The 25,037-nt window shown below is 36.6% G+C and overlaps 1 protein-coding gene across 1 annotated transcript in view; it reads left to right on the top strand.

Moving 5' to 3' along the window:
* Positions 1-25,037, top strand: part of PPM1L (protein phosphatase, Mg2+/Mn2+ dependent 1L) — a 310,771-nt gene that overhangs the window by 207,829 nt on the left and 77,905 nt on the right. The window contains exon 2 of the mRNA XM_032261760.1: positions 7,803-7,977. Coding sequence (XP_032117651.1) covers positions 7,803-7,977 — 175 coding nt within the window. The remainder of the gene's footprint in view (positions 1-7,802; positions 7,978-25,037) is intronic.

Raw genomic sequence — 25,037 nt, 5'->3', positions numbered from 1 at the left:
TGAGTGTTTCTTCATCTGTAAAAGTCTATTAGGGTGGTTGTAAGGATTAAATATGCTGACACATTTAAAGCATTCAGCACAGTGCTAGCACATAGAAATATTATTTTATTTTATAAAATTTGGAAAACTGTACAGAAAAAATAAAAATCACCCAGATTTTTATTACTCTTAGACAACTAATGATATACATTAATTTAATTCACCCAATTTTTCCCCTCATATACATAAGGTATACAGACTACTTTGTAATCTCCTTTTTTTTGGAAGGGTCTCACTCTGCCAGTCAGGCTAGAATACAATGGCGCAGTCTCAGCACACTGCAACCTCCGCCTCCCGAGGCTCAAGCAGTCCTCTCAACTCCGCCTTCTGAGTAGCTGGGACCACAGGTGTGTGCCACCATGCCTGGCTGTGTTTTTGCATTTTTAGTAGAGACAGGGTCTTGCCATGTTGCCCAGTCTGGCCTTGCTATCCTGAGCTCAAGTAATCTGGCCACCTCAGCCTCCCAAAATGCTAGGATTACAGGGGTGACCCACTATATCCAGCCTTAATCTCCTTTTTATTATGAATATTTTCCTGCATAATTTCTCTTTTATAACACAATTTTTAATTGCTTATTCTGTTGATAGTTTCTTTTGCTGTGTGGAAATGCTGTGGTTTAATTAAGTCCCATTTGTCTATTTTTTATTTTGTTGCTTTTGCTTTGAGGATCCTCTTAATCAATTCCTTGCCTAGGCCAATGTCTAGAAGAATATTTCCTAGGTTTTCTTTTTTAAATTATTTTTTAATTGGTCTTTAAATTCTACCAGAATTGTTTCCTGATTATTTTTCCATGTTCCCCTCCCATCTTAATTTCTCTCCTTAAAGGCTGTTTAACACCTAACATAACTCATGCATTAAATAAATATATTAATTTATCTCAAGATTCATGCCTATTTTTGCATGCTTTGTAAAATGTATTTTTCAAGTATTTCATGTGTGTTTTGTTTGCATATTAAAATTGCAGGTTCCTTTATGGTAAAGGCTTGTTTTCCCAACAGTTTGAGCCTAATGTGCTTTACTCAGCAGACAGTCAATAAATTAGAATTGGCCAGCTAACAAGTTTTCTTTTTAAGATGAGTTGTGAAGCATTTAGCAGCTCTTGAAATGTACTTTTGCACCATCCCACCCGAATTCTTTAATATGTATTATTTCTTAAACAATATACTATATAATAGTAAATAGTTTTTTAGCCTAATGACCAACATCAGCATTCTGCCTACTACATTTCCAGAATTTAGGTTCTTAATCATTCTGCTTTTTTCATTTATCCTTCTTACCCACTGAGTTCTTTTTATAGAGTCTACTGTAACCCTTTAATGTCTTCCAGACTAAAGTTGGAATGGGCAATATAAATATTACCCATATTTAAATATAAATGTAAGTTCTGTAAGAAGGCACATTTGGCACCTTTATGCCCTGCCTTATAAGCTTTTAGCTCATCTTTTTACTTTAGCTGTTGCTGAAGCCACTATCTTTTCAGGTCTAACTGGAGGGAACTTGTGAACTTTCTTGCACTTTCTTCCCTGAGGCTTTTCTTCCACCACTTAGGATAAGTTTGGCTAAGCATAAAGCTGAAAGTCCAGGGGTAATTAACATCCTATAAAGCAACCTTTAACTCCGGTGTACAGCTCTGATATAAATTATACATGATTCCTCAAAGGGTACCTAGAAGAATCAAGCCCATTGCCAAATGCAGAAATAAAGGCAAGAATGGAGATCAAATGATTATGGAGAAAAAGGCATTAAATAAAGCTTCATACAGCTTTAAATGTGTAGCACATAATTTGCCATTTTGGCATGTGAATGATGATTGGGTTTGAGCTGTTCAATTTTCTAAAATAATGGCATGAAAGAAAATTAAAGACCAAGAATAGTTATATTTGCCAGTAGAAAACCAGATTCTTCTTTATCTGAAATTGTGAAAGGAAGATCTGTATGCAAGCAAAGAATTAGGAACTGTCAGAAAGTTTTTTCCCAAGCTATCTGAAAGTGCTTGATTTTTGTATGCTGTCAGAGTATTGAGTTTCTATGGTATATAGAACCAGAGCATTGAACCAGATATGGGAGGGCACAATAATATGTAAGATACAGTCCTTATTTCCACCATATGGAGGAGCTTAAGTACCTATACCTTTACAAATATAAATAATCAGAAAGGTGTTGGATGCTATTAGATGTTCAAGTTAGGTTAAGCAATACTAACAGTATATGCATGACATTTGAGCCAAACCTTGAAGAAATGAAAGATTTGCTAAAACCAATAATTCATCTGATTTTTCTCAAATTTATGGAGACACAGAATGATAAGGGCATAAATTGCATGGAAAAGTATAAAGTACTACACAAATGCAAGCTATTGACCATGGTAACAATAATGTTATTATTTTTGGAATGGTTAGGTTATAAGAATATGAAATTTAGGATTTAAACTTCTAGTAGCATTTAACATTGAATCATGGTCAATTCTTCATTTATCATTTAATAATGATCAATTCTTTATTTATTATTTATTCATTTATTATTAAATAGATAAGTAATTCCAGAGTTTCATTTTGTTTTTCACTTCATTTTTAGAATCCCAGTGAAGTTTTAAATCTAAATTGCTCTTTATATTATCTATTACTGTGGAGTAATTGCAATCTCAGTTAATAATATGTTTTTATCATAAGCTTATGTTTAAACATAAGGATTAACTTCCCATGTGAGTATATTTAGAGCGTCACCTCCGTATAGAGATGATTTCTTGAAATATCTCGACAGAATCTAATGTCTTGATTAGAGTTGTTTCCTTCTGTTCCCCTTAAGAATCTTTCTCAATAGCAAGAAGTCTATCTATGATGTTGTGCTGTTTTAGAAATGAAATGCCAAAATATAACTCCAGTTTAGTCAAAGCTATAGGCCCTGTACAAAGACCTATATTATGATTGTAATTAGAAAAGCAAATTTCATTTCAAACACAATCAATGGCCACAATTGAAGGAAGATATGTGGTATGCTTTCTTTTTAGTTTTATTTTAAGTTGAGGGGTACAAGTGCAGATTTGTTACATAGGTAAACTTGTGTCATGGGGGTTTGTTATACAGATTATTTCATCACCCAGGTATTAAGCCTAATACCCCTGAGTTGTTTTTCTTGATCCTCTCCTCCTCCCACCCTTCATCCTCCAAAGGCCCCATTGTGTGTTGTTCACCTCTGTGCGTCCATGTGTTCTTATCATTTAGCTCCCACTTGTAAGTGAGAACATGCGGTATTTGGTTTTCTGTTCCTGTGTTACTTTGCCAAGCATAATGGCCTCCAGTTCCATTCATGTCCCTGCAAAGGATATGATCTCATTCTTTTTTATGACTGCATAATATTCCATGGTGTATATGTACTACATTTTCTTTGTATAGTTTTTCATTGATGGGCATTTGCATTGATACCATGTCTTTGCTATTGTTTATTTTATTTTTTATTTTTTTGAGACGGAGTTTCACTCATGTTACCCAGGCTGGAGTGCAATGGCGCGATCTCGGCTCACCGCAACCTCCGCCTCCTGGGTTCAGGCAATTCTCCTGCCTCAGCCTCCTGAGTAGCTGGGATTACAGGCACGCACCACCATGCCCAGCTAATTTTTTGTATTTTTAGTAGAGACGGGGTTTCACCATGTTGACCAGGATGGCCTCGATCTCTTGACCTCGTGATCCACCCGCCTCGGCCTCCCAAAATGCTGGGATTACAGGCGTGAGCCTCCGCGCCCGGCCTATGTCTTTGCTATTGTACATAGTGTTGCAATAAGCAGATGTGAGCATGTTTCTTTACAGTAGAATTATTTCTATTCCTTTGGGTATATATCCAGTAATGGGATTGCTGAGTCGAATGGTATTTGTGTCTATAGGTCTTTGAGAAATCACCACACTGTCAGTATGGTGGATGGAGTGTAAAACTAATTTATACTCCCACCAGCAGTGTAAAAGTGTTCCTTTTCCTCCACAACCTTGCTAGCATCTGTTATCATTTGGCTTTTTACTAATAGCCATTCTGACTGATGTTAGATGATATCTCATTGTGTTTTGATTTGCATTTCTCTAATGATCATTGATGTTGAGCTTTTTGTCATATGATTGTTGGTCACATGTATGTGTTCTTTTTAAAAGTATCTGTTCATGTCCTTTCCCTACTTTTTTATGGGGTTGTCTTTTTCTTGTAAATTTGTTTAAGTTCCTTATAGGTGTTGAATATTAGACCTTTGTCAGGTGCAGAATTTTCAAAAATATTCTCCCATTCTATAGATTGTCTGGTTACTCTGATGATAGCTTCTTTTTCTGTGCAGAAGCTCTTTAGATTAATTAGATCCCACCTGTCAAGTTTTGCTTTTGTTGCAATTGCTTTTTGTGTCTTCATCATGAAATCTTTGCCAATGACTATGTCCTGAATGGTATTGGCTAGGGTATCTTCCAGGGTTTTTATAGTTTTGAGCTTTACATTAAAGTATTTAATCCATCTTGAGTTAATTTTTATATATTGTGTAAGGAAGAGGTCCAGTTTCAATCGTCTGCCTATGGCTAGCCAGGAATCCGATGGTGTGCTTTCAATAATAGAGTACATCAGTATTTGTAAAATGTGAATTATGAAACTATTTCCTTTACCTCATGGGTATTTCCAGGAAAAAAATTAATGACAGATATTACACTGAGTAACAAGGTAGTGTGAGTTTTAAAACAGTTATTGTGCAGTATGTCTATTTTCCAATGTCAGGGAAAAATATTATTAAGTTCTAGAATTAAATATGTTTCACAAATATGCTGAGTCCATTTATGTTTTATGGAATAATTTTATTTGTTCTGCACTAGATGGCTGGCAGAGAAATTGAACAATGTTTGATGATGTTAAGGTTGTAATTTTATCAGCAACAGAATTAGGAAACATAAATATAAATCTGGAAATAAAATGTGTTGTGTGCTATCTTTGGCTATTCTAGAGGCTAAAATATAACTTCACCACCACTTGTCAGTGTACTTTTCCTTGGAAGTCAATTGTCGTTGTTCTTGCAAGTTTCTTTTCATGCTAAATTGTGTTAACATTTAAAGGGGAAATCATGAAGGTCATAAAGAAATATATTTTAATGTATCTACCTAAAGGAGAAGTTATTACATGAAAAAGACACATGCACATGCATGTTTATAGCAGTACAATTCACAATTGCAAAAATATGGAACCAACCTAAATGCCAACCAACCAACAAGTGGATAAAGAAACTGTGGTATATATTCATCGTGGTATGCTACTCAGCCATAAAACAGAATGAAATAATGGCATTTGCAGCAACTTAGATGAAGCTAGAGACCGTTATTCTATGTGAAGTAATTCAGGAATGGAAAACAATATCGTAAATTCTCACTTATAAGTGGGAGCTGAGCTATGAGGATGCAAAGGCATAAAAATGATTTGATGGACTTCGGGGACATAAAGGGGAGGTTGACAGGGGAAATTAGGGATAAGACTATATATTGGGTACAGTGTATTCTGCTTGAGTGATGGGTGCACCAAAATCTCAGAGATCATCACTAAATAACTTAGTCATGTAACCAAAACCACCTGTTCCTTAAAAGCTATTGAAATAAAATGTTTACACAACAAACATATTTTAAAGACAATTTTTTAAAATTACAATAGTGAGAACACAGAAACAATACAAAAATGTGGAACGTATAAAGTATTGGCTAGGTGCAGTGGCTCATGCCTGTAATCCCAGCACTTTGGAAGGCTGAGACAGGTGGATCACCCGAGGTCAGGAGTTCAAGACCACCTGGCCAACATGGTGAAAACCAGTATTATATCTCTACTAATAATACAGAAGAAATTAGCTGGGCGTGCTAGCAGGTGCCTGTAGTCCTAGCTACTCAGGAGACCGAGGGAGGAGAATTGCTTGAACTTGGGTGGTGGAAGTTGCAGTGAGCTGAGATCGTGCCATTGCACTCAAGCCTGGATAACAAGAGCAAAACTCCATCTCTAAATAAATAAATAAAATATCTTCCACAATTGGAATATGTTCTTCCATATCTTCTCCTATGCCTATATGCTAATACTAAATATAATATATGCATATATGTATGCTGTGGGATACACTGTCTCTGATATTCTGTGACTTTGATTACTAACCTCAACAATGTATCACCTAGTCAGTACATATAGTCCTATGTCATTTTTTTTCCAAAGGCTATAGAGCATACTACTTTATAAATGAAAAAACCGAACCTCTGTTGATTAGCATGTATCTCATATGTGTATATATATATATCAGTGTGTGTGTTTAATGCATACTTATTTTAAATTATACAATTATTAGCTGTACAGAATTTTAAAAATTGATACATTGTAGCTTTACATATTTATGGGGTAAGGTTTAATGTTTCAATACATGTATATTTTGTATAATGTTCAAATCAAGGTAGTTAGCATGTCCCTTACCTTGTGCAATTATAATTTATTTATGTTGGAAACATTTAGAAACATTCTTCTAGCTATTTTGTAATAGATAACACCTTACTGATAACCATAGTCACCCTAATGCACCACAGAACACTATGGGTTGGTTTTTTTTTTGTTTGTTTTTTCCATGTAGACAGGTCTTTGCCTTATTCTAAGCAAAGATTGCCCCAGAGACCATCTTATTTTTTTTCCAGCAGTTTCTTTTTGAAGTTTTTTAGTGATTGTGAATATAATTTTGAACAATATGTGAAGGACTTTGCTGATTTATTTAACTTTAGACACTAAGTGTGTAAAGCAGGACTGCACTGCAAGGAGATGCTAAACTCTTGACATTCTCAAGAGATAAGTTTTACAAGTTTCAGAATTCCCCTGATTTATGCATGCCTCTCTGTCACTTAATTATGCTCATAAAATTCTGCTTGACTAGCACTGGGATTCTCAACTTGGAGAGAAAAGAGTATGCTACCACTGCAGCCTACCAAAAGAAATTATCAGAATCTTTGGGAAAACCTTTTCAAAATACACATATCTTCCTTCCTACCCCCAAGTGGAACATGCTTACCTGATTGAAAATCACTGCATGTAATTACTTGTTACTAATTGGAATGTAACTAGTTGGGAGTGTGTTGTACAGATAGTGTAAAAGCAAACAGCAACAACACACCTGTCAAAGTTAAGTATTTTATATACATAAGCTTAAGGTGTTTAAGTGGTGAAGAGGTTTTTTATTTTTCAGGTTAAGTGGCATTGTCTTAAATCTCATTTTCTGTTTATCCTGTTATTTCATTATTGGCCCTAGCAAAGGACTCTCCTTTATAAAATTCGCTTTACTAGAGCTCTTGTGTAAGCATTAATGAGTAGAGACTAACAAAACAAAGTAGGGATGTGGATGCCAAAGCATGGATGGGCTCATTGCTGATATGAGTGACTGTCTTCCGCGTTGTGGACAAGGGCAAGTTAAATTTGTATCCAGCAAAATCACTATCACAGGGCCTTCAGTTCACTGTAATAGTTGAAACTCTGAGCACTAACTCTGTGAATATCTAACTAAATCTATCTTCTTTTGTATCCTTAAACATGGTAGAAAACTTTTAGAGGTCTGTTGATTCTGTTTATTTGAAGATCACCTTACTGGGTCCAGTGGATACTAAAAATGACGATGACAAGGACATGCTTCTCTGGAGGGTTGGTTCCACAATGCTTTGAGCTTTCTCTATAGCACCTGAGGGTAAGTCAAAAGTCTAAGAGGAGAAGTTTTAATGGAGTTCTTTCTCTGACTGTTTCATTTGCAGACTGCAGCTGAATATGTAAAATCTCGACTCCCAGAGGCCCTTAAACAGCATCTTCAGGACTATGAAAAAGACAAAGAAAATAGTGTATTGTCTTACCAGACCATCCTTGAACAGCAGATTTTGTCAATTGACCGAGAAATGCTAGAAAAATTAACTGTATCCTATGATGAAGCAGGTATGTTTGTCTTTAAAACACACAATTTTTTTCTTCTTGGAAAAAATTTCATTATAAATGTTGGTTAAACTTGGGTCTTTTCTGAGGTAAAAGGTCAGGGGCAAACTGGATTCAAAGTTATGTAACGTGAACTAATAAATTTATTCTCTGCAATTTTAGTATCAAGACAGAAGATTCTTAAAATTGGATCTTAAATATCAAATACCTTTAAAATTTTGCTCTTTTTTATTGGGATGTTTTGTGGTTTGTTTTTGGCTTTTTTGTTAACCGAGTACTCCTAAAGTGTTATTCAACTTTGGATAGCAACTGAAAACTTTTACATCTGATAATCCAAGAAATGTTATTCAATGCAAATACTTATGTTAATTTTAGATATTTTTTCTAAAGAGGATATTTTTTTTTCCTCAAGCTGTTAAGCTAATCATTACTCTCTTTTCCTTAGCAACTCAGACACTACCACATCAGAGACTTCATCTTACTGCCTGCCATAAGTTCTTCCCATCCAAGGGAGCTTATTAATGAAGTCATGGACAGACCTCCTTATAACATTATTTTAATCTATTATGTAGTCTGTCAGCTAAAATCACATTTTAATGAAATTTGTATAGTATTACTTGGAATTATTAAAATCTTTAATAAAATTAAACTTAAGCAGCAGAAATACCCTATTAAAATTACTATACCTCTCCATCTCTCCCTCTCAAAAAAATTGGAGGAAAAAGTACAGGAAAAAAGGTTTCTGATGGTCAAATGTTAATGGTATTAATTATTTTATTAATGCCAAAACTTCTGTTTTTATTTTTACAAGGATTTTTTAGCATGCAACTTATTCTCTTCATCAGAATCTATGCATGCTCAATATTTGCTTACCATTTGATTTCAAGTTAAAATAGCAGAGGAGCAAATTCATAAAACAAAACAAAATGTTATACTACATTATGCTTACCACTTAGACAATATTTCTATTTACTAAGCTGCCTCCATGTATATTCCACCCTCTAACCTTTCACCTCCCTCTCAACCAGGATTTGTATTTCCAGTTTTGTCCAGGACATGCTGGCTTTCTCTGATTGTTCTTTGCTTTCTTCATTTTCCACACACACTGGCTTTCTTCTGCCTAGCATTTTTGTTACTTTCAATATTCTTCTCATTGGAATTCCTATTCATCTCTTTTTTCATCCTTAATTTTATAAAGTAAGGTTTTGGTCAGTCCCAATCAAAATAATATTTAAATATTCAGAGCATCTTATAGATCATAGAACTCATATAGTCTGCCCACTTCTTGCCCCTATGACCATTTTATGGTGAGAACACAAACTCATAGACTTACCTCAAATAATGCAGTTACTTAGTTGTAAAACTGGGATGCCAACTTCCTAATTACTAATCAAGCTATGCAGGTTCTCATTTGCCCAGTAAGCAATTATTGAATGCATGGCAATATACTAGGTAGTTGGAGAAAAGAGAAAAGCAGTGAATACATGGAAAGGAATCTGAGATGTAGAAATAGCTCTTGCTTAAAGTCTTGCTAGGGAGCTAAAACATACATGTATGAGTTCTGGAGAAAAATTCCTGAAGAATTTGGGACTAAATATACCCTGTAATATCTTCAAGTTATTGAAGCTAAGCTGAACTGTGGAGTCAGGAAATAGTGGAAATGGCTGAAATTTTCCATGAATTTTGCAGAGGAGGACATTATTTTAAACCTTGAAGGACAAATGGGGGGCATGTATTTGTGAAGAGAAGAGGGATGCATTCTAGTGGATGAAGGGGCACAAGGAGACATCAAGGTGAGGATGATCATCAGTTGCAATCACCCACCACTCAATGTTTTCCTGCTTCAGGAATAATTTTCCACTCTCCTGCATTGTTGAGCAGCTACTAATACACTTGCACATGGCTTTTAGGGGCAAATAGTTTGGCATAGAATTAATCTGTCAGTAAACCTTGTAGCATGTAACAGTGGAAATAAGCACATTATTGAAAGTTACAGGATCTGGGGTCTAGGCCTTTCCCCAGCTTAATACTGGTGTGATCTTCAGGAAATTAACCTTTTAGAACCTATGTTTCTTCGTCTGCAAAATTGGGCTAATATAATCTCACAGGGCTATTATAATAATAAAATATTATGTTTGGGGAAATCCTTAGAGATCATATTGAAAATGCTAATTAATGCCACAAGTGATTAATGAGAACAGATTTGGGCCTTGTCTATTGCTTAAACCAGTGTAAGGTACAGCTGACCCTTGCACAACATGGGGGTTAGGGATGCCAACTCTCCATGCAGTCGAAAATTAACATAAAACTTTTGATTCCCCAAAATATTAACTACCAGTAGCCTACTGTTTACCATAAGCCTTACTGATTACATAAACAGTTAATACATATTTTATATGTTATATGTGTTTATACTGTATTCTTACAATTAAGTAAGCTAGGGGAAAAATTGTATGAAATTCATAAGAAAGAGAAAATATGCTTACTATTTATTAAATGGAAGTGGATCATCATAAAGGTCTTCATCCTCATCCTTCATCCTCATCTACTTTACTTTGAGTGGGCTGAACAGGCTGCTGAAGAGGAGGAGCTGGTCTTTCTGTCTCAGGGGTGTCAGAGACAGAGGAAAATGCACATATAAGGGGACCCATGCAGTTAAACCTATGTTGTTCAAGGGTCAGCTGTACTCTAACTTAATCTTTTCTTGACATGTAGTGTTTGGGGAGGCAGAGTAGAAGTTTTTAAAGTGATCTTCAGAAGCTTTGAGAGGTCTAGCAACATCTATTTGTTAAAACGCCCACTCTGGGCTCAGTTTGCCTTTGGTTATCTCTGCATGAGGTGATGAAGGGTAGGGGATGAGGGCAGATAGGCTATGTGTATGCATGAGTGAATGAGTGTTGTTGTGTGTTGTAAAATCAAAAGTCACTACCTCCTCTTCCTGAAATGTTAATTATTTCAATCAAAGAAAGAGGATAAAATTAGAAAAGACATTACTATTTAGCAGAAAATATTTCATAATAATACAATAGAATTAGGATAGAGAATTGGTAGTAGTATCCAATATGTGCAGATATAACCATCTTATACAGAAGCTTCCTGACTTAAGATGTTTTAATTTAGTACTTTTTGACTTTATGATGGTGCAAAAGTGATACACATTCTGTAAAATCTGTACTTCAAGCACACCCATTCTGTTTTTCATTTTCAGTAAAGTATTTACTAAATTACATGAGATTCAACACTTTATTCACTTTATTATAAAATGGACTTTGTGTTAGATGACTTTGTCCAACTACAGGCTAATGTAAGTGATCTGAGCATATATAAGTTAGACTAAACTAAGCTATGATATTCAGTAGGTTGGATGTATTAAACGAATTTTCAACTTGAGTATTTTCAATTTACAATGGGTTTATCAGGATGTAATCTCATGGTAAGTCAAGGAACATCTACACTAAGACACTCATTTTCTTCAACTGTTTAGCTTCTTTCTATGCTTAGTTTTGACTTCTTCACATTCTTAATTGAGCTCTCCCAGTTTTAGAAAGTAGTTAATTATTAGTTAGAAGATATCTTGGTCTTTAGAGAGGTTAATTTGTCTTTAATGCTCATTCACTGATAAATCAGCCTGAGTGACTTAATGACAGTTACTTCTATTTGTGGCATCTAAACTTCTATTAATAAAAAACTGGTTACTGAAAAAAGCCACTTAGATCTATATTTCTAAAATCATTGGCTCAGAAGTTTTTCACCCTCTCCTTTTTTTTCTTTCTCTCTCTCTCTTCCCCTTTAATACATATATACCTTAATGCGTTGCCCATCCACAAAATTCAGCTGTCCAGCAGCCTCAAATTTAGTGAAGAAGTGGGAAGTGAGCAAAAACCATGTGTGTGCAACCCTACCATGTCACAGAATTGTGGACAAGTCCACACAACAAAGGAGTTTGATTCTTACATGGAATCTATATATTTTTATTTTATATAGTTCTGATTAAATAGGTTATATTTTCCAATGTGATATTTCCTTTTATAAAATTCTTTTTCTGACTTAAAGTGGTATACTTTAATTGCAGAAATAAACAGAAATATGTAGAACAGTATAATATGAGAATAATAATTGTCAGTAATCTTACTATGGTAAACACTTTGGTATATTTTCCTCACTCTAAGCATTTTTAAAATGTGGTTGGTATCTGGTAGTTTTATTGTAATTTTATGTCCTGCTTTTTGCATTTAACATTACTACATAAGCACTTCCTCATTTCATTAAAGCCTCTTCATGTGAAGATGATTTTAATGGCTACATCATATTCTAAAGTACCACTCACTAAATATTTTCTTGTGTTGTGCATTTTCATTTTACTTTCATTATTGTTTTGCTCTGATGATTAATGCTGCAAGAAATATGGAGTTCATTTGTCTGCATTTTGTATTATTCTAGAGGATAGACTTCAGAAAACGTAAGAGTTTAGAATTAAAATGAGAAGGTAGGGAAGGGGATGACACTTGGAGCAGTGACACTGAGAACAGTAAGTAATGAGAGCAAAGAGTAAATCCGTAAAAAGCACTTAGCAGATTCGTGACATTACACTACGCTCAAGAGTCATACTAGCATTCATAGACTGTATTATAGAAGTGACATTGTTATCTTCAGAATGATGATCTTGCTTCACAGAGAAAAGGTTCAATAATGTTTATTGTATTCTGCATATAAAAGCAGGAATTATGTAAACCAGTGTATTAATTCAGTCAGCCTGTGATAGGGTTTGACTGTGTCCCCACCCAAATCTCATTTTGAATTGTAGTTCTGATAATCCCCTTGTGTTGTGGGAGGGACCAGGTGGGAGGTAATTGAATCATAGGATGGGGTTTTTTTGTGCTGTTTTTGTGGTAGTGAATGTCTCACGAGATGTGCTGGTTTTATAAAGGGAGGTTCCCTTGCACATGCTCTTCTTCTGTGCTGCCATGTAAAACATGTCTTTGCTCCTCTTTCACCTTTTGCCATGATTGTGAGACCTCCCTAGCCATGTGGGATTATGAATCTATTAAACCTCTTTTTCTTCATAAATTACCCAGTCTTGGGTATTTCTTCATAGCAGTATGAAAATGCACTAATACAGCCTGCTATAACAAAAAATACCGTAGACTGGGTGCCTTATACACTATAGAACTTGATTTCTCACAGTTCTGTAGGCTGTGAGGTCCAAGGCCAAGGCACCAGCAGATATGGTGTCTGATAAGTGCCTAGTTCCTCATAGGTGGCTATCTTTTCACTGTAACCTTACTTGGCAGAAAGGGTGAGAGATTTCTCTGGGGCCTCTTTTATAAAGGCACTAATTCCATTCATGAGGGGTTCACCCCCATGATCTAACACCATCCAAAGCTCCCACCTCAATAATACTATCACCATCAGGATTAGTTTTCAATATGTGACTTTTGAATTTTGGGGGGACACAAACATTTAGACCCCCTTTCTAACATTAGTTTAGAATGTTTTTCATTCAAATGGTTTATGTTTTGACAGTTTCAAGAATTGATATGTTTTATGATGTAATTGAAAGAAAACTTGGAACCAAAACACCCAGATTCTATTTCTAGTCTGGCTCTACTGCCAACGACATATGTGAACTTGAGCAAGTCACAAACCTTCCTAAAGCCCATTTTCCTATAAATTGATGGCATGAACAGGACCTAATAGATGTCTTCTCATTCTAAAATTATGCTTCTGGTCTATGACAATGGAACATTCAGATAGCTATAATTTCTGCAAGGCTTCCTGTAGCTATGGGTTTTATGCTTTTTCTGTTGGCTGTCTTCTTTCTTCTTACACAGCCACATAGTTTGTACCTAATTTCTGACCAAAAGAAGACCATCACTGAGCTTTTCATAGCATCTGCTCATGCATATGCCTTTTATTGGTGGGATGGGGAGTGAGAATGTTTGAAAAGAGCAAAAGTAGATTTTGGAAGAAGAGGCTCTAGGCTATCATTCATGGATCCTCATTAAGATCCTTTAGACCTTTTATTATATTAGCATTTATTAATACTAAGCAAAATCCAGAGTAACAAGTAAGGTATGGTTTATATTTGATCTATTCATGTTTTTATTTAACTGAAGTACAAGTTTATGTACATTTCAATAGATTGCATTCAACACAGAGAACTTTTCAAGGAAAGCAGTGGCATAATTTGAGAAGAAGGGATCAAAATAGCATTTTACACTGTCAGAAAGCATCATCATCCTAAATATTTATTATTTGTCATAGTGGGCAAAAGTCGAAGGGTTAAAATACCAAGAGAGGGAATCTTTTCTCATATTGTTTATTTATATGCTGGAGTATCATTTATGTTTCTGTAACTAATCTCAAATTCTGTTTTTAATTATTTTTGAGTTTGGGCATGAATAAATATTTCCTATGTATTCCTTTGTTAAGGATAAAGTAGTATGGTTTGTAATGCCCTGTGTTTGAAGGAATTATGAAGAGAGCAGGCCCATTTATTTGAGAGTGATATTCTCTGTCACGGGCTCAAGAACCCTAAGCCATGGGAGCAGAAGTCTGGAAACAGGAGTTTTTTCCCCTTGCAGCTGAGTACACCTGCAATGGCTAGAATGGCCAATGGTAGCATATACCTGCAGGCCTCAAGAAAATTGCCTAAGTAGTTGGTTTGATCTCCTTCTTGGAGTTCTCAAACCAGCAAGGGCTTTTTGTCCTTACAGTTTCACTAGAAACCCATACAGCCTTCCAACGAGCACATGTTTCTGCAATGTGGAAAATGCACTTACACATAGAAAGTGAATCAGATGGTGCACGAGGGAAAAAGAGAGCTCAGCTGGCTGTTCCTTGTGTTCTTTGGGTATCAGAGTTGGGGGCCTGCATATTCATTTTCAAGTGTCAGGCAGTCACGTACAGCTTTCCCAGAGAAGGCCAGAAAGAAGGAGCAGCACTAATTTCTCAGCTTTTGCTTTGTGATTCCCTGACACAGCTCTACCTGTGGGTGAAAGCTACCTGTGGTGAAGACACACCAGGCACTGTAATTTTTGGAAAAGTAGCCTTTTAAAAGAGTAGGGGAATGGGCTCTATGCGACTTAGGAAGTAGCTGGAGGGTTAACTCCTATTGAGTTTATTTTATTCTTCTTAAAATAGATGGTACCTGAAAGTTACATCTATGTTTTAATTGGGCCAATTGTGTCATAATAATCACTAATCTCAAAAGAAAAGCCATTTACTGTCATGGGAAAATTTTTTTTCTGGCAACCAAACCCAAGAAAGAGTGTGAATTATTTAGGAACTTCCCAGATTATCTAAGAATATTTAAAAATCTAGTAAAAGGCATTTGCAGGAAGTTCTTCACTCCAACAAATAGAGTGAATTTCTCAGTATATTTCTCAAATAGCTCTTAAGGGAAGAGGTGACACTAAGGTTTCCTTACTTTATAACTTCAATCAGGACCCCATTTCTTAGCTCAAAAGATATCCTCTCCAGGGAATTTTTGACAAGAATTGGAGAATATGGAAGGAAGACAAAAACAGACACCCAAAAGAAACTTACAAAGGGAAGTTCAGTATTGATTGTGCAACCTCTGACACCAACTTCTTAGTTTCTGTAAAAAGATTTAGTCTATTTTATTTTTCCATTATAAAAGTAAATAAATATACTTTAGAACATTTTTTAAATATGGAAAAAGGAATAGAAGAAGATCATCTTTAATTCTATCACCTAAACATAACCATTTGATGGATTTACTTCTTTGCCATTTTTCTCTGCTGAGTTTTAATTATTTATGCCAAATTTTATATCTTTTTTATTTAACACTTTTAATCATATTTTATGCTATTATAAACTATGCATAAAGGTCACTTGTAATAACTGCAGTATTCTGTTGAGTAGATATACCACAGTTACCATTCTCATAACCTTTTAATATTTTTAATATGGTTCCTCTCTTGTGTCCATGTTTCAGTTCTCTTTACCACATAGAATCCCAGAATTTAGTGGTCTGTTTCTTATCTGTGAAAAAATCAGAATGCTAATATAATTAACAAAAACAGAAGGCTTTTGTATTGCAGCTAATTATTAGCCATGTATAATAACAGTGGGAAGAGGGGAGTAAAATAGATACTCAAAATCCACTAATAAACTGAGAACTTCTTTCTGGCTAATAATATTAAATTTTTTTTGAGGCTACGTAGTGACTAATTTACCTATCTTTTTAATCAAGATGTTTTTTTTTTTTTTTTGAGATGAAGTCTCTGTCTGTTGCCCAGGCTGGGGTGCAGTGGTGCAATCTTGGCTCACTGCAACCTCTGCCTCCCAGGTTCAAGCGATTCTCATGCCTCAGCCTCCCGAGTAGCTGGGACTACAGGCATGTGCAACCATGCCCAGCTAATTTTTATATTTTTTCTGGTAGAGATGGGGTTTCACCATGTTGCCCAGCTTGGTCTCAAACTCCTGACATTAAGTGATCCGCCCACCTTGGCCTCCCAAAGTTCTAGGATTATGCTATTGCACCTGGCCTAACCAAGCTGATTTTAATTTCAGTTATAATTCTTACATTTTCCAGTTAGACTGTAGATTTTAAAAGCCAAATTATCTTTTGGTGGTGGGGAGCAGTAACTAAACAAAGTGACTTTGACATCTGCAAAACAGAAAACTATTGGCTATGGCTGTAAGTACCCAAGCATGTAATTTACAAGCCCCAGGATAGGGTTTGTCTATGGTGGGACATTGCATCTCTCTGCATGGTTTCTTCAACTGTAAAATAGGGGTATTGGATTAGATATTTTCTTAAATCTCTTCCAATCTTAACAATGTGTTATTTTTGTCTTCAGTTTATTTAACACTTACTGATTGATTAATTTATTCAGTCCATAAACATTGACTGAACAAGCATCTATGAGCCAGACACAGTGCCCACCAGTGGAAACTCTCAGATGACCATGTGGCCCTTTACTCCAGGAGCACAGTGTATGCCTTTGTGTGTGTGCCCATGTGGGAGGGCAGGGAGATAGCCAGTAAAAACAGATAACTTGAATATAGTAGAATTGGTACTATAGGAGACGGTAGACGTGCAGAGGAGAAAGAAATTAGGTTTAGAATTGGTAACAAGTTCTTAAATAAATCAGAAAATCATGAGAGAACCCATAAATCTTGTGAGCTGTTCATCTTGAACGTTACTGTCAGTTGCATTTTTAAAGGCAGGCTTTGAGTAATGCTTTAGTTTTCTTCTTTGCTTCTGTAACTGTGGTTATATGTTAGTGCCTTATACAGACCAATTCTTGCCTTCTGCCATAGCAACACCTACCACATTCTTTTTTTTTTTTTTTTTTTTTTTTTTAATGTACTGAGACAGGATCTCACTTTGTTGCCCAGGCTGGAGTGCCATGGCATGATCACAACTCTGCAACCTTGAACTTCTGGGTTCAAGGGACTCTTCAGCCTCAGCCTCTGGAGTAGCTGGGACTACAGGTTTATACCACCATTTCTGGCTAATTCTTATTTGTAAAATTTTTTTGTAGAGAGGGGTTCTTACTATGAAGTCCAGGCTGGTCTCAAACTCCTGGCCTCAAGTGATCCTCCCACCTTAGCCTATTAGAGTGCTGGAATTACAGGAATGAACTACCACTCCTAGACTTACTTGCCACATTCTAACTGCTGCTCTCCAACTGATATTAATTAGTTTACTTTAATTAGTTAATATGTTATCAGCATTGCCTATTTGCTTTTGAGACCTCCAATGTAGACAAATGATAATTCAGACTTAATCTTGTAAAAGTGGTATGATAGGAAGATATTTTAAAAAATCACATTCTGCAACTTCATCTTACCTTTCTATTAGAAGACCTCATATCTACTCTGAAAATACATTTATCTAGATTTTGTGGTGGGCAAAATTTTAAAAAATTTGCTAAGAATACTGGAAACCACAAAGGAACACTGGGATTTAGAATCAGGAAGTGCCACCTCTAGTGATTAAAACATTTTAAATGGAGCTGTACTTATCTTTCTAATCAAGTTGTCCTTGTTTGCCACAAGGGAAGTAGTGTTATTTCCTGTCTCTGAAGTAGTATTTGATTACAAGGACTAAAGAAAATGTGTACACATCAAAGAAAATAATTGGACCAGGTGGTCACACTTTAAAGTACATTAGCTATCCAGAGACAGGATGCCAATGCCATTGGTCTCTTCCTTTCTTTACTGTCAGGACTTTGTAAACAAGATTTTATAGACCTCGTTGGAATGTTTGCAGTAAATTTTAATGAGATACACATTAATGGTAAGACCTTCAGTTTGTAGAGAAAAATAAAATAGTTTTAACGTGCCAGGATTTCTAATGTATTGTGACGGTCCATTTGTTGTAGTGAGAGGTAGGTAAAATGCATCCTTGGTTGACTCTCAGTCTCTGAAGATATGTAATCATAGACAGCTGGGCTACTGTTTAATGTCATTTTGCAAATGTTATGTTCAGTCTTTGGGATCTGCTATTTACTTCAAAATTTCATCGGGTAAATTGCCTCCTGAAAGGTGCTGTTTTTAAAGCCTCCTTCTGTTGCCCAGAGGAATTCTCTTTGTGTTTCTTTAGCTGGTAAGTTTGTCTCAAGGCTGTGTGGCTTAGGCCATTTCTGATGAAGCTGGTTTGATAAGGAGTTTCCTTAGTATGTGCTTTGGAGGAGCTCCTGGATGTGCTCTTGTAGTTCTTTAATCAATCCTAGGAAACTCTGACTGCAGAGAAATTGCGATGACATACACTGTTCATTCAACACAAACATTTACTCTGTGCCAGGTTATGGCTGAGTGCTGAGAGTCTAAGAAATGGGTAAAGAAAAATGAGTTAGAATCTGCTCCCTTTGAATTTATTGTTAATCTTTGACTGTTATCTTTATAAATCTGTTTTCTATAACTTGTTTCAAAATGACACCTGAGCTTAACTTATTCCTTACCTGAGTCACTCTAATTTCCATTCTCCTATCTTACTCCACCTCATTCAAGGAGAGAAGTATACAAATTATATTTTTATTATTTATATCCCACTTCTTCCCTAAAAGTTTGATTTGCCATTCTTACAATAATAATGTTACAATAAAAATAGATCAAAACCATAAATAAGGATGAAAGCAAATGTACTATCCATAAAGAATACTAAAGTATAGTAATATTCTTTAATTGAGCATCTAATTTCTCCTAAGCTTTCTGATAGCCAAAGCAAAAAGAGAAACCTAATGAGTTAGAAAGTTTTCACTGTTTTAATAGATAAAATAAAAGATTTTCAATGGGGACAACTTCTCTTTTGGCACTAATGGTCATAAAGACTTTATCACAAGGCATCCTGTATATGGGACATTGAACAACATTGTCGTAGCCTGGGTTCCTCAAATGTAGAGCATGAAACAAAAGGCTTACATACAGATGGTTTATTTAGAAATATCATCCCAAGCAACAGGAGTGAGGGCACTGAATGAAACAGGAAACAAGGAAAGCTAGTATGAAGACATTTATGGAACTGGGTTCTCCTCTGAAGACAACTGCTGCTTAAGCCCAGGTACCTTCTCAGGTAGCTTATGAATAGCATCCCAGACTGTTTAGCTACCAGTACCATTCCCACATTAGCCAATGGCAGTTCCACAGATGTTAACTTCCCTGCATTCCTGGTTTATGTAGGCCTGAAGGCTGAGTGAGTTCTGAGGGCATCCCCTGCCTTGGCATCAGGGAAGTTCCAGGGGAGGAAGCAAGTGATAAATAGCTCAGTCCAAGGCTGCATCTGGGCTGAACTGGTCTTCAAGTGGTGGCTGGAATAAGAAGTATGTGAGCAACAGAGTATGAAATTGTGCATAAGAGATGGCCTAGGCAAGCACAACAAGTAAAATCTTAAAACAACTTCATAGCAAATGCATGTGAGTCTATCTATGGTCATTTCTTGCATAATAACCATCTATAAAAGCTGAGGGCCAGGCACAGCGGCTCATGCCTGTAATCATAACACTTTGGGAGACTGAAGTGGGAGGATTGCTTGAGCCCAGAAGGTCAATACCAGACTGGGCAACATGGCAAAACCCCATTTCTACAAAAATAATAAAAAAGTTAGCCAGACATGGTGGTACATGCCCATAGTCCCAGTTACCCAAGAGGCTGAGGCAGGCAGATTGCTTGAGCCCAGCAAGTTGAGATTGCAGTGAACTGTATTCATGCCACTGTACTCCAGCCTGGCTAATGGGGCAAGATTGAGAAAAAAAAAAAAAAAAAGAAAGAAAGAAGGAAGGAGAGAGAGAGAGAAAGAGAGGAGACAAGAAAGAAAGAGAGAAAGGAAGGAAGGAAGGAAGCTGAGGATACATTATGTTTTTTCAAAGCTCTTGTATGGGACAGAAAAATGCAAATGAAAATTTTCTATATTGGATATATTCTATATTAAAATACTTTCTATATTGGACATGTATAACATAGAGTGTATTTATGTGCATGTATAGAAAAATATTGCATATAGCAGAAGATGAAAGAAAAGAGGATGTTTTATTTGATGTAATGGCTCAACAGGACAACTTCCCAACTCAAACCAAAATAATTAGCTAATCTTCATTTTTGTCACAACTGAATTAAAATACCTGGGCCCTTCAACCTAAGCGGCATAATAAGATGTAGCATTCAAATTGGGGTTTATTTATTTGACAGTAATTGGTATTCATTTATTCATTCATTCATTTTCCAACCCATTTATTCCAGTTCAGGGTTACAGGTGTCTGGACCCTATTCTGACAGCTCAGGGCACAAGGTGGGAACCCACCCTGGACAGGACACCATCTCATCCCACGGTGCACTCACACATACCCACTCAGACTGGAACCATGTAGACATGCCAGTCACCTAAGGAGCACAACTTTAAGATATGGAAAGAAACCAGAGTACTTTGGGAAAACTCACACAGACGTGGGAGAACATACAAATTCCTCATGGACAGTAGCCCCAGCCAGGAAATAATTGTCTTTTCACATCAGTGTTATAGAAAAAGGATGTTAAATGAAATGATGTCATTCAGTGACCTGCTATATGTAAAGATTAATTACCTTCCACAGATAAGAAACTCACAAGAGTGGTTACTTTGGGAAGGAGAAACTGAGGAAGGAGACTTAACCTTTTCACTGAGTACTCTTACTATATTGTTTGAATTTTTAACTTTGTCCATGTATTTTCTATTTCTTAAAATTTACAAAAATAAAACTAAACAAAACCATCCTAATACATTTCCCTTATTTTCAGTGCTAGAAATGGAATATAATACAACAGAAAATCATACTTCTTGTTTTCAATAAAACTTTTATCCTTAAGTCACATATATCTTTGGAGTAAGTCAACTAAGGAACTCAGCAACAAGGCCAGACATCATGGAACTGCAGTGCCAAGGTCAGAGAAGGTCAATAATAAGAACTATTTAGTACCATGCCAAGGCATGCCTGGACCCCAGGGGTTCTACCATAGGTGCTTGGTAGCCTTTCTACCCTAGGCCAGAACTGGTTCCAGAGTCCAGGGTAGGGCTGGCCTTATTGGAAACAAAATAAAAGTTCACCTGAAAGAGAACAGAATGCATGGGTAGCAAGCTGGTGGGGATCCAGCAGTTTCTTATGCCAATTTCTGTTGGTTGCTTCTGCTTCATCTCAGAGCTTGATCTTCTTGTGGCTGTCAAGAATGCTTTACTTGGCCTTTTGGTCAGATTTTCTCTCTCCTGAACTATGACCAAACGTCTATTGCTTTTCCTTCAAGGTGGTGATGTATAGTGAAAAGAGCCCAACTAGCTTCATAATTCTTTTTGATATTATATTTAATGGACCTTTTTTTAATGAAAATTAAAGATAATGAGGCAGGCACAGTGTCTCATGCCTGTAATCCCAGTACTTTGGAGGTGGAGGAGGGAGGATTGCTTGAGCTCGGGATTCCAAGATGAGCCTGGGCAACATAACAAATCTCCATCTCTACAAAAAATATAAAACTTATTGGACATGGTAGCATGTGCCTGCAGTCCCAGCCAGGATCACTTGACCCCAGGAGGTTGAGGCTGCAGTGACTGTGATCATGTGATAGCACTCCAGCCTGGGTGATAGAGTGAGACCTTGGAAAGAGAGAGGAGAGGGAGAGGGAGAGGGAGAGGGAGGGGGAGGAGTAATGGGAGGAGGGAAGGAGGAAGAGAGGAAAGAAGGTAGGAGGGAGGGCGGGAAGGAAGGAAGGAGAGAGAAAAGGAAGGGAGGGAGCGAGGAAGGGAGGGAAGAAGGAAGGAAAGATAATGTATGGAAAATGATGGACATGCAGTAAATATTCTACCAATGATAGTCTTTCTCTTGTTTTTGCTGTTACATAACCTAACATGTATTTGATGTGGTATATAGGGGTATTTTTCCAGTCCCCTTCATCATAGAGAGGATTACCTATTATACTTGGTATATATTAATTTCCTGTTCAGAGCATGACAGAAACCAGCCAAATGCTGGCTCCATAAGCCTCCTCTTCCTTCCGTGCCCTGTTCTGTATGGAAAAACATTTCCTCAAGTTTAGATTATTTGTGTGGGCTTAATATTGTTATCTTTTCTAATATGGTATATTAATTACCTATTGCTGCATAACAAATTACTCCAAAATTTATCAGCTTAAGACAATAAATGTGTATTAGCTCACATAGTTTCTGAAGATCAGGAATTTAGGCTGGTTCTCTCATGAAGTTGCGGTCAAGCTGTCACCCAGGGAGCAGTCTCTGAAGATTTGACTGGGGATGGAAGTTCTACTTCCAAGTTTACTCATGTGGCTCTGGGAAGAAAACATTTCCTCTCTACAAGGGCTTCTTCATAAAGCTTCTTGCCACATGGCTTCCCCCAGTATGAGTGATAGAGAGCAAGGGAGCACCCAAGACCAAAGCCACAGTCTTTTATAATGTCAATATAGAAAGTGACATACCACAGTTTCTGACATAATCTGTCAAACAAACCAACCCTAATTTGGTGTGATGTGGGAGTATTCGTACTATGCAAGGGTATGAATATCAGGAAGTGTGGATCATGGGGGCCTCTTGGAGGCTAACTACTATAGGGTGTATTGCAAAAAAAAATCACTCTTATTCTTCCAATTCCCTCACCCTCCTTCTAATATCATTGCCTTTCCTTCCCATTTTCTTTCCTTTTTTTTTTTTTTTTTGAGGTGGAGTCTCACTTTGTCACCCAGGCTAGAGTGCAGTGATGCAATCTTGGCTCACTACCACCTCTGCCTCCTGGGTTCAAGTGATTCTCCTGCCTTAGCCTCCCAAGTAGCTGGGATTATAGGCACACGCCACCAGGCCCAGCAAATTCTCTTTGTATTTTTAGTAGACACAGGGTTTCACCATGTTGACCAGGTGGTCTCGAACTCCTGACCTGAAGTGATCTGCCCAAATTGGCCTTCCAATGTGCTGGGATTACAGGCATGAGTCACTGCACCTGGCCCCCTCTCATTTTCTAATCACAACCTACATCTCATTTCTTGGAATTCCAAAGCTGGAGTTTGAGCCCTGCCTCCAGCACCTGGATGGCTTTAGGATTATTTAGACTCAGCATCCTTTCCAGTAATCACAGTGTACATTTCATCTGGCCAGGGTCAATGCCTTTGATATATTAGATTTTAAATATTTTATCACTTCTGACTCCTCTAATTCATTAAGATATTTCTTTCTAAAGGCCGGGCGCGGTGGCTCAAGCCTGTAATCCCAGCACTTTGGGAGGCCGAGGCGGGTGGATCACAAGGTCAAGAGATCGAGACCATCCTGGTCAACATGGTGAAACCCCATCTCTACTAAAAATACAAAAAATTAGCTGGGCATGGTGGTGTGTGCCTGTAATCCCAGCTACTCAGGAGGCTGAGGCAGGAGAATTGCCTGAACCCAGGAGACAGAGGTTGCGGTGAGCTGAGATCGCGCCATTGCACTCCAGCCTGGGTAACAAGAGCGAAACTCCATCTCCAAAAAAAAAAAAAAAAAAAAGATATTTCTTTCTAGAGCTTCCTAACACTGTGCCTGGGCATCTGGACAGCTTTGAAAGTTCAGATTAGTTTTTAATAGCAGTATCCTAAATGCTTCAAGATTATGGATCCTAAATGCTTCAAGATTATGGCATGACTCTCTGGGCAGTAAAAAAAAAAAAAAAGAAAAAAAAGAAAAAAAAAGTATGCCTCCTTTATCAGTCCCTCCTCCCTTTTTCTCTTTGTTTCTTTAACTGTGTTCTAAAATTTATCACATTTAAAATTTTCATACCTATTAAATAATTTGATTACTAGTTCTGTTAATTTTTTAAATGGATGAGTAAAGTAACCACATAAATTGCTTTTATATTTCACTTTCAATGTTTGACCCAGCAGTTGTCCCTAATACAAGTTTCCTATCCCTTTTTTATTGCTCTTGCTTGTCTTTAGTATTGTGTAGAGGAAAAGGAATGCAGCAAAAATGAAGAAGTCACTGAAGAGTTTGTTTTTCTTCCACTTTTTACTATGCCGTAATTTCCCTTGCTGTGGTCATCTACTTTTTCACCAAATCTCCATCTCTGATTCTCTGTTCCTAAAGAAAACAACAGTAAACATGTAAGTCTCTCATTGTATCTGCATTAGTGGAAGAAGAATGTGATGGAACTACAAGTAACTTTCCTAGAGACTGGTTCACTGTGGCTAGATTTTTGAAAATGTTATCAGGAAAACATTATTTTTTAAAGAACTTGCATTTTAACTTCTCTTTTCAATTTCCTTTTTTGATCTATGGGAAATTCAATCTGAGTTAAGCATTAAAGAACTAGGGGAAATGAAAATGCCTTCACAGAATTAGAGATACATTAGATTTTTGTACTCAAGAATCAGCTTGTGAGAAGTATTGGCCCCTGTAAATAGAGATAAAGTAAGCCAAATTTGTTTTAGGCCTTGTGTTTTAAAATCACACCTGAAAGTGTTATGAGCCTGATATAATTGCATTTGCAAATTAAATGCAGGAAGGTCTAGGGCTCAGAGTACAATTAGATGTATTAATTTTTTCTTTTTGCTGTAATGACAGTAAGTTTAGACCTCTTCAGTTCACTGTA

The sequence above is a fragment of the Sapajus apella genome, unplaced genomic scaffold, assembly GCF_009761245.1.
Source record: "Sapajus apella isolate SASKATOON/1434 unplaced genomic scaffold, GSC_monkey_1.0 scaffold4, whole genome shotgun sequence".
In the NCBI taxonomy this organism is placed as follows: domain Eukaryota; kingdom Metazoa; phylum Chordata; class Mammalia; order Primates; family Cebidae; genus Sapajus; species Sapajus apella.
This window is presented reverse-complemented; position numbering and strand designations above follow the sequence as displayed.